Source organism: Lissotriton helveticus, chromosome 2_1, assembly GCF_964261635.1.
Source record: "Lissotriton helveticus chromosome 2_1, aLisHel1.1, whole genome shotgun sequence".
NCBI lineage: Eukaryota > Metazoa > Chordata > Amphibia > Caudata > Salamandridae > Lissotriton > Lissotriton helveticus.
In genome coordinates, this window is record NC_136059.1 from 187471747 (window position 1) to 187484662 (window position 12916).

Consider the following 12916-nt stretch of genomic DNA (forward strand, 5'->3'; position numbering starts at 1 on the left):
TACATAAATCACCTTAGGGCCTGGCGCCCTACCAACCTAACACTGACCCCCTGGCCAACTGGCCTTCTCAGAGGGCTCTAATGCCCTATGTCCCAAATGTCAGGGCTGGCTGCCACTGCAGCAGAATCAAAAGTGCGCAATTGCGCTGGCACCACTGTGCCTCCTGGGCCCCCACTGAGACTCTTCACAGAAATGATCTGGCCTAAACGTTGTAGCTGCTGCTAATTGCGGTGCAGCTGTGCAGGTAACTGTGGGCACTGGCACCCACGGTGCCCTCTGGGCGGGTCCTCACTGGGACTCTGTAAACAAATGTGCCCCACGTTGCAGCTGCCCGTGCTGGTGTGGTGCAGCTGTGGGAAATGGCCTGGGTACCACGGTGCTTCTCCTGTCCCACTCAGAGACTCTACAACAAAATGCGGCCAAACGTTGCAGCTGCCCACACTGGTGCAGCGCAGCTGTGAATGAGTCCCTGGCAGCGCCTCTGGATCCCTGCTCTGAGGCTCTCTAAATCAAACTGCCCCCATTGTTGGAGCGACTCACTGTCCTGTGGGTCTGCTCGGGAACTAGGCACTCGCAATGTGCCTCGGTCTCGCTCCTTCAGCCAGCCCCACCCACCGGGCCCTCCTGGGTCTCCTCCGGTCTCCCCTTGACTCGGAACAGGTGCCCGGGATCCTCCTCAGTTTGCCTGGTCCCCTTTCCTGGGACCACGACTTCGACCGGGAGCCCGCGAGGCTCTGGATGTGCGTGGGGGCGTAGGCCCGGCCCACATCCAGGCAAGGCCGCCTGGCTTCAGGGTCGCTGTCCGTTCACGGCGGCTGCCTCTCCTCTCTGCAGCGTCCAAGTGTGGGGTGGGCTCCCGCATCCATCAAAGATAATCGTGGGGTGGTCACCCACCTCAGAAAATAACCACATAAGTGGAATGGGCACCCGTCAACGACACCAAACGCGGGGTGAGCACCCGCTTGTAAAGTATGCATAAGTGGGTTGGGCACCCGCCATCAGCAGGCACAATGCGGGGTGGACACCCGCTCAGAAAGCAGGAAATGCGGGGGAATCCCCACGTCGGGTTTCCCTCTAAAAGGGCTGCAGCTCCGTGCTGTGAATCCCAGGCTCTTCTTTTGAGGCAAATTAAAATATAGCGCTCTCAGAACGCTAAGAGCCACATCTCCAGCAGCAAAAGTCCTTAGAGGTGAAGGGGGCAAAGCTGGGCCCAGGGAGGCTAACACACTGGGCCCTCCAGCAGAGAGGCAAGCCCTCGTAGTGGTTCTTCCTGGGCCCAGCAGCAGCAGGCCCCCCTCAGCACAGGAACAGCACCAAAAAGCACAGGTTCATGGGGTCACATCCCCTATATTTATATTCCACATTCCTTTTTCTGCCCTGGAACAGGTTCAGGGGGGAATTGGAGCACTTTGTTTACCAGGCTCCTCTTCCCCTTTGTCAGGTGGGGGCTCGGTGTTCAGACACACCACAGGGGCGGAGCCAGCATTGCACAGGCTAGGCACAGACCTATTCAGGGACCGGGGCCTTCTCCTCCCACTACTCCAAATGTAGATGTCCCATTCAGCCTAGTGCTAACTCACCCTACCCCTCCTGGAGCCACACACACCTCACCAGCCCCTGTCACTCAAAAGCCAGACATGCAATTGACATCAGGCAGGCTGACACATAACACACAGAGATGCCAACTTCTAAAAGTCGTATTTCTAAAATAGTTATAATAAATCTATGCACACCATTGCGCAGCATTTATTATTACAATTCCAAATATACTAAGCTTGACCACGCTGCTACTCTCATATCAGGAATTACCACTGAAACACTTATCAGGGAATCCCCAATGCATTCCTATGGGAGGGCAGCCTCATAGTAGTGAGAAACCAAAATGGCTGTTCGTCACTACCAGGACATGCCACACACTTAAGGTACATGTCCTATCTTTTACCTACAATGCATCCTGCCCATAGGGCTAGCTGGGGCCTACCTTAGGGGTGACTGACATGCAGTAAAATGGGGGGTCACAGACATGGCACACACTCTAGGTGCCACATCACAGTGGCAGTGACACTGCGCGCACAGGCCCTGCAATGGCAGAGGCCTGAGATAGGTTTGAAAGGCTACTTTGGTGGGCGGTGCAATCAGCGCTGCAAACCCACCAGTAGCATTTCATTTATCAGCCCTGGGTATCTCAGATACCACTTTAAAAAGGGACTGACAGGTAAATTAAAAAGGCCAAACATGTGGACCAATCTTACCATATGTAACACAGAGAGCACACACACTTTACATTGGACAGCAGTGCTAAAGTGCCCAGAGTCATAAAGCCACCAACACCATGTCAGAAAAAAGGCTAGGAGAAAGGCAAAAAGTTTACTGGGACCATGCACCAACTTCATCTACGCCTTCACAGACTTCGTCGCACCACTAGCCCTCAATGCTAGAAATTACATCCTACTCAGGGACCTGAACTTACACCTGGAAGGCCACACCGGCCCCCCAAATCAAAGGCAGTCATTGAAGACCTGGGAAGCCTGGGCCTTACACAATGAGTTAAGGGACCTACCCACGCCGCCCCAGACCTCCGGGACCCTGATTTCACCACCTTCAACAGCATCAGAGTTGACGATAATTAGACTCCTGGACATACCACACCCTCATCACATTCAGTATCCCCATACCACTCCAACACACATGCACCTCCACTAGACCAGTTCACCAAAACTGGAGCAGCATTACTTACAAGGACTGGAACACAGCTCTCAACAACCACTGACCCGAACACGGCAACAGCCTCTCCACAGCCATCAAGAATTTCAACAATTAGATCACCTCCTACACCAACTCCCTAACCCCACTCAAACACAGCAATACAACAAGATCTGTACCCCAGGCCGGATGGTACATGGAGGAACTGATAAAATGCCACTGCAAAAAACTGGAGCACAAATGGAAAATGAGCCAGGGGAATGCAGACAGGCACACATTTGATGCTACCACCAAGTAATCCGGACCACTAAACGAGCCACTCTGGCGGACCGCATAAATTCCAGCACGAACAGAAGCAAATAAATCTTCACCCATGGGAAGTGTTTTACCTCACCAGTGGCTGCCTCTAATGCGATCACCCTCTCGCAGAACCTCTGCAACAATCTCTCTCAATTTTGCAGCAACAAAATTCCCATCATTTATTCATTTCTTTTTAGAGGTTTATATAGCATGAACACGACCCAGTTGGGGGCCAGAACACTTTACAAGAATAACGAAAGGTACAAATGATAAACGATATAGATAAACAAGGTATTGGTCACATAGGTAAAAATTAGACAGGCATATAATAAGAAAGTCAGGAACAAATAGTCACTTATAGGTAGTTACATGGGCAAACTCCAATGGGTGTCATGATAATCTCAGGAATGCAGGTAATAGTGTTGTGCCTAGGGAGAGGGAGGTATGGTTTCAATGTGAGAGGAATCTGTTGGATTGTATACGTTTTACTTCTTTTTTTAAAGAGGGAAGTGGAAGGGTTGGACCTGGTCTCTGGGGGAAGAGAATTTCAGATTTTAGGGGCAATTCTGTAAAAGGCTTATTTGTTAGTTTTCTTTTGGGTGAATTTTTGTTGATTAAGTAGAAGGGAGCTTGTGCTTTGGGAAGATCTGTTTTCACCCGATAGTCAGTTTCTGTGCCAGGAAAGTTGGAGTGTTGTGATGAAAGCTTTATAGGTCAGACAGGCATTTTGAGATGGATCCTTGGCTCCAGGGTTGGTAATTCAATGATAGGAAGTCAGGGGTGACATGATCCCTTTTTTGAGTCAGTGAAGAGCCTTACTGCCACAGTCAAGGTAGCTTTTTGCGGTGCAAGTTAAATGTTCAGAAGGCCCACAAAGGTGGCCTTACCATAGTCTAATTTGGATATTACAAGGGTTTAAACCGCTGTTTTGAGATCTTAAGTTGGATTGAAAGGGTTTCGTTTCTTAATCATTGTAGTTGATGGTTAGCTCCTCTTGTGCAGGCACTAATGTGATTTTTCATAGAGAGGTTGTTGTCCAGAATTATTCCTAAAGATTTAGCTGAGTTAATGATGTGTGGGGTTCAGTGCAAGGCAGTAAGATGTGGGATCCAGTCTTTGATACCAGGGTCGATACTGGGCAGTGAGTTTGAGGTAATTATGAATCAACCAGTGTTGAGTTTTTGTAAGGGTGCTATTGAGGATGCCGATGTCTTTGGAAGAGGTTACATTTCATGTAGAGTTGAGTAACATCCGCATACATGTGGTCGGAGATTTGTGAGAGTTTGAGGATTCGATTCAGGAGTTTCAGGTACAGGCTAAACTGAGTAGGGAAGAGAGCAGAATCTCGAGGATGCCAACTGTAACAGGGGATTGGTCAGATAGTGCATCATTGAAAAGGATGCACGGAGCTCTATTGTGTCGGAATGAGAAGGACCATTTTTAACATGGTACCTGAGAGACCCATCCTGCGTTCTGATAGGTTCAGACGATTTCTAGGATTGACAATGTTGCATGCAGCTGACAGGTCAAGTAAAATTAGTAAGCAAGATTCATTCTGATCAAGTGAGCGTAAAGCAAAGTCAACAATGTGTACTATGGCAGTTTCGGTGCTATGGCCCGTTTTGAAACCAGATTGACACTGGCAAAGGAGTTGGAATTGCTTCATATGATTGTGAAGCAGTAGGTGCACACATTTTTCCAGGAGTTTGGCCAAAGTTGGGGTGTTGGAGATTCTTTGCAGCAGCTTCTACAATTGTACATTACATACCTCGTAAAACGCCTCCAGAGCTAACCACATTGCCCATCATCATCATCCTAGGTGAAACCACTGCCATGAAGTCTGGCCATTGAAGGAACCCATGGGTCTCCTGCACGTTCCACTCCTACTGCTGAGAACTGCAGCCCATTAGCGCAGTGCTCACACCCATTATGAATGCCTCCATCTATTTTTCAACCTTCCCAGATGCTTGGAAAAATGCAACTGTCCTCCCATTGCTGAAGAAATCCTCTTCAGACTCTTCAACGCTCACCAAATAAAGACTGATCTCCCTGCTACCATTTTCGGCCTAAGTCATGGAGAAAATCATCAGCAGATGCCTCAATGACCATCAACTCCTTGACACCACTCTTTCTGGTTTCAGACCCAACCACAGCACCAAAACTGCCCTCATCGCCACCATGGATGATATCCTTACTCAGGATGGAGGAGATATGACTGCCCTCATCCTCCTAGACTTTTCCGTAGTGTTTGATATGGTCTCCCACCTCATCATCATCATCATCCAATGCCTGTATGGCATCGGAATCCAAAGACATGCATTTTGATGGATCTGCTCCTTACTGACTAGAAGGACCCAGTCAGTAAGCCTGGCACTGTTTACCTTGGGCACCCTCGACCTCATCTGTGGAGTTCCCCAAGGATCCTTTCTCAGTCCAACCTTTTCAATGCATAGATAATCCTTCTAACCATCATCATCTGCTCTCACAACATCAATGTCGTCTCCTATGCCGATGATCCACTACCCATTCTCTCCCTCACAGACAAGACACCCAGTCCCCGATCAAGTTCAATGACTGCATGACTGAAATCGGCCGTCTGATGAAGACCAACTGTCTGAAGCTGAACACTTTCAAGACCTAAATTATGATCTTCCGGAAGAGCACTTCCTGGTGGGACTCCACCTGGTGGCCAACAGAGCTAGGAAAGACATCCAGCCCCACCACACACACCAAGAGCCTCGGGATCATCGTTGACAGCAAACTTGACACGACCACCCAAGTCAACTCTGTCACCGCCTCATTCTTCCATACTCTGAATTTACGGAGGAAGATTTGCATAAGGCTGCCAATCAGCACCCGAAAAATCACCACACACACTCATCACAAGCAAGCTGGACTATGGTAACACTCTATATGCTGGGATCATACAAAATATTACCAAAAGGATGCAGCTTATTCACAACTCGGCAGCCAGTATAAATGTCAACTTCCCACGCTGCACACCTGATAGAGCTTTACTGGCTCCCCATTCACAAACAAGCACAATTTAAACTGCTCACACGCATTCAAATCATTACATAACACAGGTCTCAATATTCACATCTACTTTTCCAAACCTACCAGATACCTCCGCTCATCCTGGCGCCTACTTGCACACATCCCACTCATATGGAAAACCAGATCTGGCGGTCGAGCCTTCTCCTACATTGCTCCTAAAGCATGCAACAACCTGCCAATACACATAAATGCCTCCTGTTCACTTCGCGAATTCTGAAGGGAGCTTAAGGCCTGACTTTTCAAGTAGTCCAACCAGGCTCTAGGTCTGGCTAGACTCACAACTGCTCAGCCTCAGGTTGCCCTCCCGTGTGATAGCGCATTCTACAAATCTGCATAATATAACGTATGAGATGTGATGATGGAGAATTCCAGAAAGATCTAGCCAGAAGCAGGTCTAGGTGCCTAGCAGAGTGAGTGATTGCCAAGGACAGTAGTGAAAGGGGAAACAGGAGTGATTGAGACACTCTAAAGACACATTGATTGAGACCCTCCTCCACAGATCATAGCAATTGCTCAGTTCACAATTACATTTTTTGAGAATACTCAATTTGAAATATTCACAATAGTATCATTTCTGTTATACGTTTATCTCATATTGATAAAAAAGCAATGGCAAAGCCAATAGGTCTTGCATGTTTGTTTTTGTGTGATTTGTCCAGTGGTGTAGCTGGGGTGGGGGGTTGCGGTCCACCTCTGGCAGCACTCTTTTGGGGTCGGCAGAGGTGAGCAAGTGGAATTGCGATTGATTGAGGCTTCATCAGCACACTGATTTCATAACAGGTGAGATTAGCACCGACTGTCACGCTGGCTGTTCACCAGTTTGCGGCACTTGTATAAGGACCTTATAGCATTATGCTCTCCTGTGTTACAGATAACCCATCTGGTACACAAGATTGAGTATTACGTCCAGTCTACATTGACGAGGTATTTTCAAGATACAGTCTGTTTCAATTGCCTTGGGAGATTCTGCATGTTGAATTCACTTATACTAACGCGCTTATTATTTCCGTAGCTTACACAGAGCATCAGAAAGTCTATTTTTCATTCATTCTACCACACTAGGGACTTTTTTTGCACTTCACACTGAGATTGATCAATGTGTCCTTCGGACACACTTTCTGGCCCATGAGTTTTTAAAGAGCAGTGTTTTTGCATGTTTCAATCGTGTAATTTGCCCCGGATAATTTAGAGGCCCTTGATTCAAAGGAATGACAGAAGTAAATTTATGTTATATGTTCTTGTATATTTCCCCTGAAGAAGGGTGCAAGATGCACCCGAAATGCATTGGGAATTGTCACTTGCAAGTTTGTAACAACGCTACATGAAATCCATGATCTTCATGAAATTGTGCTTTTGAATAAAAAGAAGCATCGAACTACACTGGATGGATTTGATATAATTTTTGTTTCTACATTGGTTTAGAAAAGACTGTGTAGATTGAATATGTGATTAATGTTAGGTCGTAATTGATTCACCAAACATTGAACAAAACTATTTTCACTCCGGCAGGAGTGGATTATGATAGTGCAGATTCTGTCTAGGGCAGGTTGTCCTAGTTTGAATGTTCTTTCAGAATCAGTGGCGAGGTAGAACCACTTCAGAGCCAGCACACCAATCGTGAGTACTTTGAGTATTTGGTTTATGAGAATACTGTTGAATTTGAGTGCATTGCAGCTGTGATACTACACGTTACATAACTTTCTAAAAGTGGCATTTTCAGAACTGTGATTTAAAAGCCAACTTTACCATTTAGAAATATTTTGAATTACAATTCATTAGACACCAAGTATGGTATTTCCACCTGCTCCCGAACAAAAGTTACCAGTTAGTAAATGTAATAAGGGTACCCAATGTTATCCTATAGGAGAGATAGTCCTCACAGTAGCGAAAAATACATTCATGAGTTTTTAACTACCAGGACATGTAAGACTTAATAGCACTTGTTCAGTGTTTTCAATAAATTGCACCAGGCCCTATGAGCTGTTTAGGGCCTACGCTATTAGTGATTTATATGTATAAAATGGGAGTTTTAGGCTTGGCAAAGGGGTTATTTGACATTCGCACTGGCAGTATAAAACTGCGCACAGGCAGTAATGCCAGGCATTCTGACATTGGAAAGCGCCAACTGAAGACTTTTGAGCAAAACGTTGGACCCAGCACTTATTCTTTTATAGCTCTCCATAGCGGGCTATAACTGCCATTATTGACCCGCTCCAGCGTCAAAGGCCCGTGCTGAAGGCGAGGACCTTTAGCAGTGGTGTGGGCCTTTAATGGCCAGTTTAGCAGATATGGAGTGCTATAAGGCTATCAGAACATTCCACCCATAGAGGGCAGAATGTTCTAAATAGTTAAACAAAGGTCTCACAGAGCCTAAGGGGGCTGAATCCCCTTGGGCTCCTTGTGGCCTCTGTTCACAGCAACATCTGTAAACAAAGGCAAACTTTGCTTTGGAATGCTGATTCTCCGGGCTTTTACCAGCCATTAGAAGCCTGGAGCACTCCATTGTCTTCAACTGAGCTCCCAGAATTCCAATGTTCTAATAATTTTTATCTAGCGGTGGTTTAAATAGTGTAGGTTCTCAACTATGTGTCCCCTTGACAGTAAACCAGCAGACAAATCCTGCAGCATGCAGCAGCAGAGAGTGAGCCATCATGACCAAACGCATGACTGTCTCCAGAAACACTCAAAGCTAACACTATCAGTGCCTAATTTGTATTAGAACATTGGCATGTTGGGAGCTCTATTCAAAACAATCGAATAGCTCCGGGCTTATAATGGCTGGTATAAGCACAGAGCTCCAACATTCCAATGTTTCTTCGTTCACCGCTGTGGCTGTGAACAAAGGCTTCAGGTAGCCTGAGGTGATTTCAATCCCCTCGCGCTCCCTGAAGCCTTTGTTTTATTTGTTAGAACATTCTGCCATCTAGTGGTAGAATGTTCTAATAGCCTTATTGCCCTTCGTAGCTGGGCTATACCGGCTATTAAAGTCCCGCTCCCTTGTTAAAGGACTTCGCCTTCGGCTCGGGCCTGTAATGCTGGAGCTGGCCTTTAATAGCCGGTATAGCCCGCTAGGGCGGGCTATAAGGCTATATTAGAACATTGGAATGTTAAGAGCTCCATTGAAGACGATAAAGTCGCTCCAGGCTCATAATGGCTGGTATAAGGTCGGAGCTCCAACATTCCAATGTTTGTCTTCTTGTTTCTGCCTTTTAATTTAGAACATTCTACATTTAGTAGGTAGAATGTTCTAATAGTCTGACAGCTCTTCTGCCTCAGACTATACCGGCTGTCAAAGGCCCTCCTCCTTGTTATAACTCGGGTACAAGGCCTTTAACAACTGGTACAGACTTCGGCAGTGGGCTAGAAGGCTATAATATTTCACTGCCTTTCAAAGAAAAGCAGTGTAATAATGCCAAATCCCTGTTTTAATCAGGGACCGGCAAAGTACCAGAGATTTTACTGGTACATTAGTTTAAATTCCCTTTTACTTAGCCTGTAATACATCTAACTGATATGTTAGTATTAACTGGAAAACTGCCCAAAAAACAATTTTGTACCTTTTTGATCTATGGTGACTCATGTAATTAGGACTGTAAGAACTATAAATATATTGATGTATCAGTTTGAAAGGGGCATGTACTAAATCCTCTCCCAAACTGTTACATGTATTTGTGAATTGCCTTTTGTTTCCCTGAACTACATAAAGCTCACAATACAAAACAAGTGTGAGTTTTGAAGAGTGATACATCAAATTTGTTTTCTTACGCAGAGATGCCTATGTCCACAGCGTAGGCTCTCGATCACTCATACAAGGTCTCATTTTGTTCATTTTTACTCTGCAGGGAAAACTTAAAACCTGGTTGGACCCCCTGAAGCAAGAGAAGAAGGACATTCAAGAACACCAGTCCATTGTAGAGAAGAGAGCCACGGCCCTGCAGGTACTTGGGACCTGGTGCATTAGCATGTCTGCTCCAGGATAATAAACATCAGGAAAAACTGACATCTCCAGGTGCTTAGATAATCCAGGCCTAGAGGGAACCACCTTTAGGGAACATTTTTAAGATCAGGACAAATTTAAAATCTAATATAATTTGCTTGTGATTCCTTGATGTGTTCCAAGAAGGTGTAGGCGGAAAGTGTGGAAAGGGCAAGAATTGGGACTGATCTGGGAGAAAGGGTCAACAGAAAGAAGGAAACCTCAAAATATAGGATTAAAATGGCTTTCTCTGGCAGATGATTTTATTTTTCTTATATTTTTTATCTCTGTAATATTTTTTCTTTATTTTTCTTATATTTTTATTTTACCCTCTTGTTGAGGGCACACCACAAGTAGAGCACTTTTTATTCAGAACCAAAACAGCATAAATTATGTCTCAATTAATTTTCGAACAAAACAGCCTAATTGAACATTTTTACAATAGTTTAAAACAATACAAACTACAGAGCAAAATTGTTTTACTAAGATACAATGGTCAACGCATGAAACTCGCAAATCAGACCAGAATGCGTCCTTCTAAGTTTTTTCCTGGATTCAAAGAAGGCTGTAAGAATTCAATTCAATTAAATTCTTTATTATGTTTTGGAACTCCAAGGAGATCCACATAAAAACCATACACGATACAAGACCCATTCAATGCAAAAAAGACATCTACAATGTTTACAAAAATATAGAGTAATCAGATTCACTTACTACAAAAGCCATCAATAAATAGCTAAAAAACATTTAAAAAAGTTAAAAATGTTAAAACAGAAGATTTCATTTGGGGGATTATACAATGCAAGTAAGAAAGAGTTAGCATATAAAATACCCTATTGCAAACATACATATCTTAACCACTTACGCCGAAATGGGTGCAATACAGGGCATATGAAGAGAACGTGCAAGCGATCCTGGGTGGACAAGTTGCAAAAATTACAAATTGCAGGAGCACCATACCACTTTGCCAATAGATTGTTTAATGGCAACAAATCCTGTCTTAGAAGAAACCGAAATCGCCGAATGCCATGTGGTAGATTCCAGGCGATATAAGGTTGCATAGCTTTCCTAACATAAGAGTCAGTAAGATGGTTAGCTCCCTTCTTAAAATAAATAGCCTCCTTGTCCATTTTAAAGCTAAGGTCCCAAGATGCCTCTTTTAAAAGTGATTTTAACTGTGCAGCGGAAACAATAAAAAGTGTGATCTCTTCCAATTGGAGGAGGGCGGCCGCCTTTCAGAAATTCTTAACAATTTGCGAGTACTCTTTTAAGCTGCCCAACAGTTCAACCTTCATAAGATTTCTTAATGAACCCATTTCTCCTCTAGCCAGACTGGCAACCCACCGTACTACAGCTGCTAGGCCCTGCACCCAACTACTGCGAAGGCCATATTCAAGTCTGCAGGCAGCCGCTGAACAAGCGGTGTTAAGAGAGTATATAGATCTTAACAACTTCCCTTCTACAGAATGTAAAAAATCCCATTGCCTTAAATCAACCAATTCCATTCCATACAAAAGGGAAACAGGGATTTTTGCCCTAAAGACTTCCAGTAGGCAATCGAAATGTCTTCTCCCCGTGGCTGAGTATAATGCACTCAAGCCTTTTCCCTGAGACGAAGCTTTGCGGGTATTGTTATCAGTGTGGGGCTTGTCACTCAAATTATTGGAAATGATTTTTCCTAAAAAGATATAAGTCTTTACCACCTCCAATTTATGGCCGCCAACTGTCCAAACAAAGTTCTTATACTTTAACTTATTTCTCCCTGCGATACACATAATTTTGCTTTTTGTTGCATTTATCCTCAAGTAATGGGCTTCGGCAAAAAGATGTAATGCACGAAGACGATTGGCCAACCCTTTAGGTGTTAGATCCAGTATTATAATATCATCTTCATATAACAAGCAGGAGATAGGGGTTCCCCCTACAACCGGGGCTATAACATCACTTGAGGAGATAGATGCAGGAAGATCCGCAATATACAGTGAAAAGAGCAGTGGGGCAAGAAGACAACCCTGTTTTAATCCATTAATTGACGGAATGACACGTGATAACCCCCTTTCTCCACCTTGCAGGACACGACACCATGTATCAGTATGTAAAACCTGCACCAGATCTAGCAAGTGAGGAGGCATGCCCATGGCAGATAGCTTTCTCCACAGCAGGGGGCGATCCACTTTATCGAATGCTGTGGAGAAGTCTATAAATGCCGCATACACATATCCCCCACGAACCCTTACATATTTATCAGAGATGATCTGAAGTGCAGTAAGGTTATCTAGGGTGCCGTGCCCTTTGCGGAAGCCAGTCTGTTCTAGGGGTAAAATGTGGTTCGCATCGACCCAATCATTAATTAAGGATAACAAACATTTGGTGAAAACTTTTCCAATTGCGTCAAGGAGGGCTATTTGACGATAGTTCTTCGGTATATCCCTATCGCCCTTTTTGAACAGTGGCACCTATATGCTCCCTTTCCAAGAGGAGGGGACAGTTTTCTTAATGAAGCAAAATCTGAAAACAGGAAACAGTATTTTGCTCCATAATGCTGGTTCCTGTTTCAAGACAGATATCGGGAGTTCATCAGGCCCCATGGCTCCTGAAGTACGCATGTCCGTAATCGCCTGTTCAATAATGCTTTCTGAAGGGGACTCTATTGGGGTATCAAGCTCAATACTGAGGCCCCTAAGCTCCACCAACTGCCCATTCATAGCGTATAAAGTGGAGATATAATTGACCCATAACGATTCAGGAATAGGAATTGGGAGGGGACCTACTCTTGCACCACAACCCTCCCCAATAAGAGACCAAAACTGTCTAACTTTGCCATGAACCACTGCCTCCCGTAGACTTATCCATAGGGAATCTTCTTTTTCTTTTTCTATC

The 12916-nt window shown here is 44.9% G+C and overlaps 1 protein-coding gene across 1 annotated transcript in view; it reads left to right on the forward strand.

The window, feature by feature from the left end:
- LOC144817842 (E3 ubiquitin-protein ligase TRIM39-like) overlaps nt 1-12916 on the forward strand; it is a 158966-nt gene that overhangs the window by 32856 nt on the left and 113194 nt on the right. The window contains exon 2 of the mRNA XM_078674701.1: nt 9903-9998. Within this exon, the coding sequence (XP_078530827.1) occupies nt 9903-9998 (96 nt within the window). The remainder of the gene's footprint in view (nt 1-9902; nt 9999-12916) is intronic.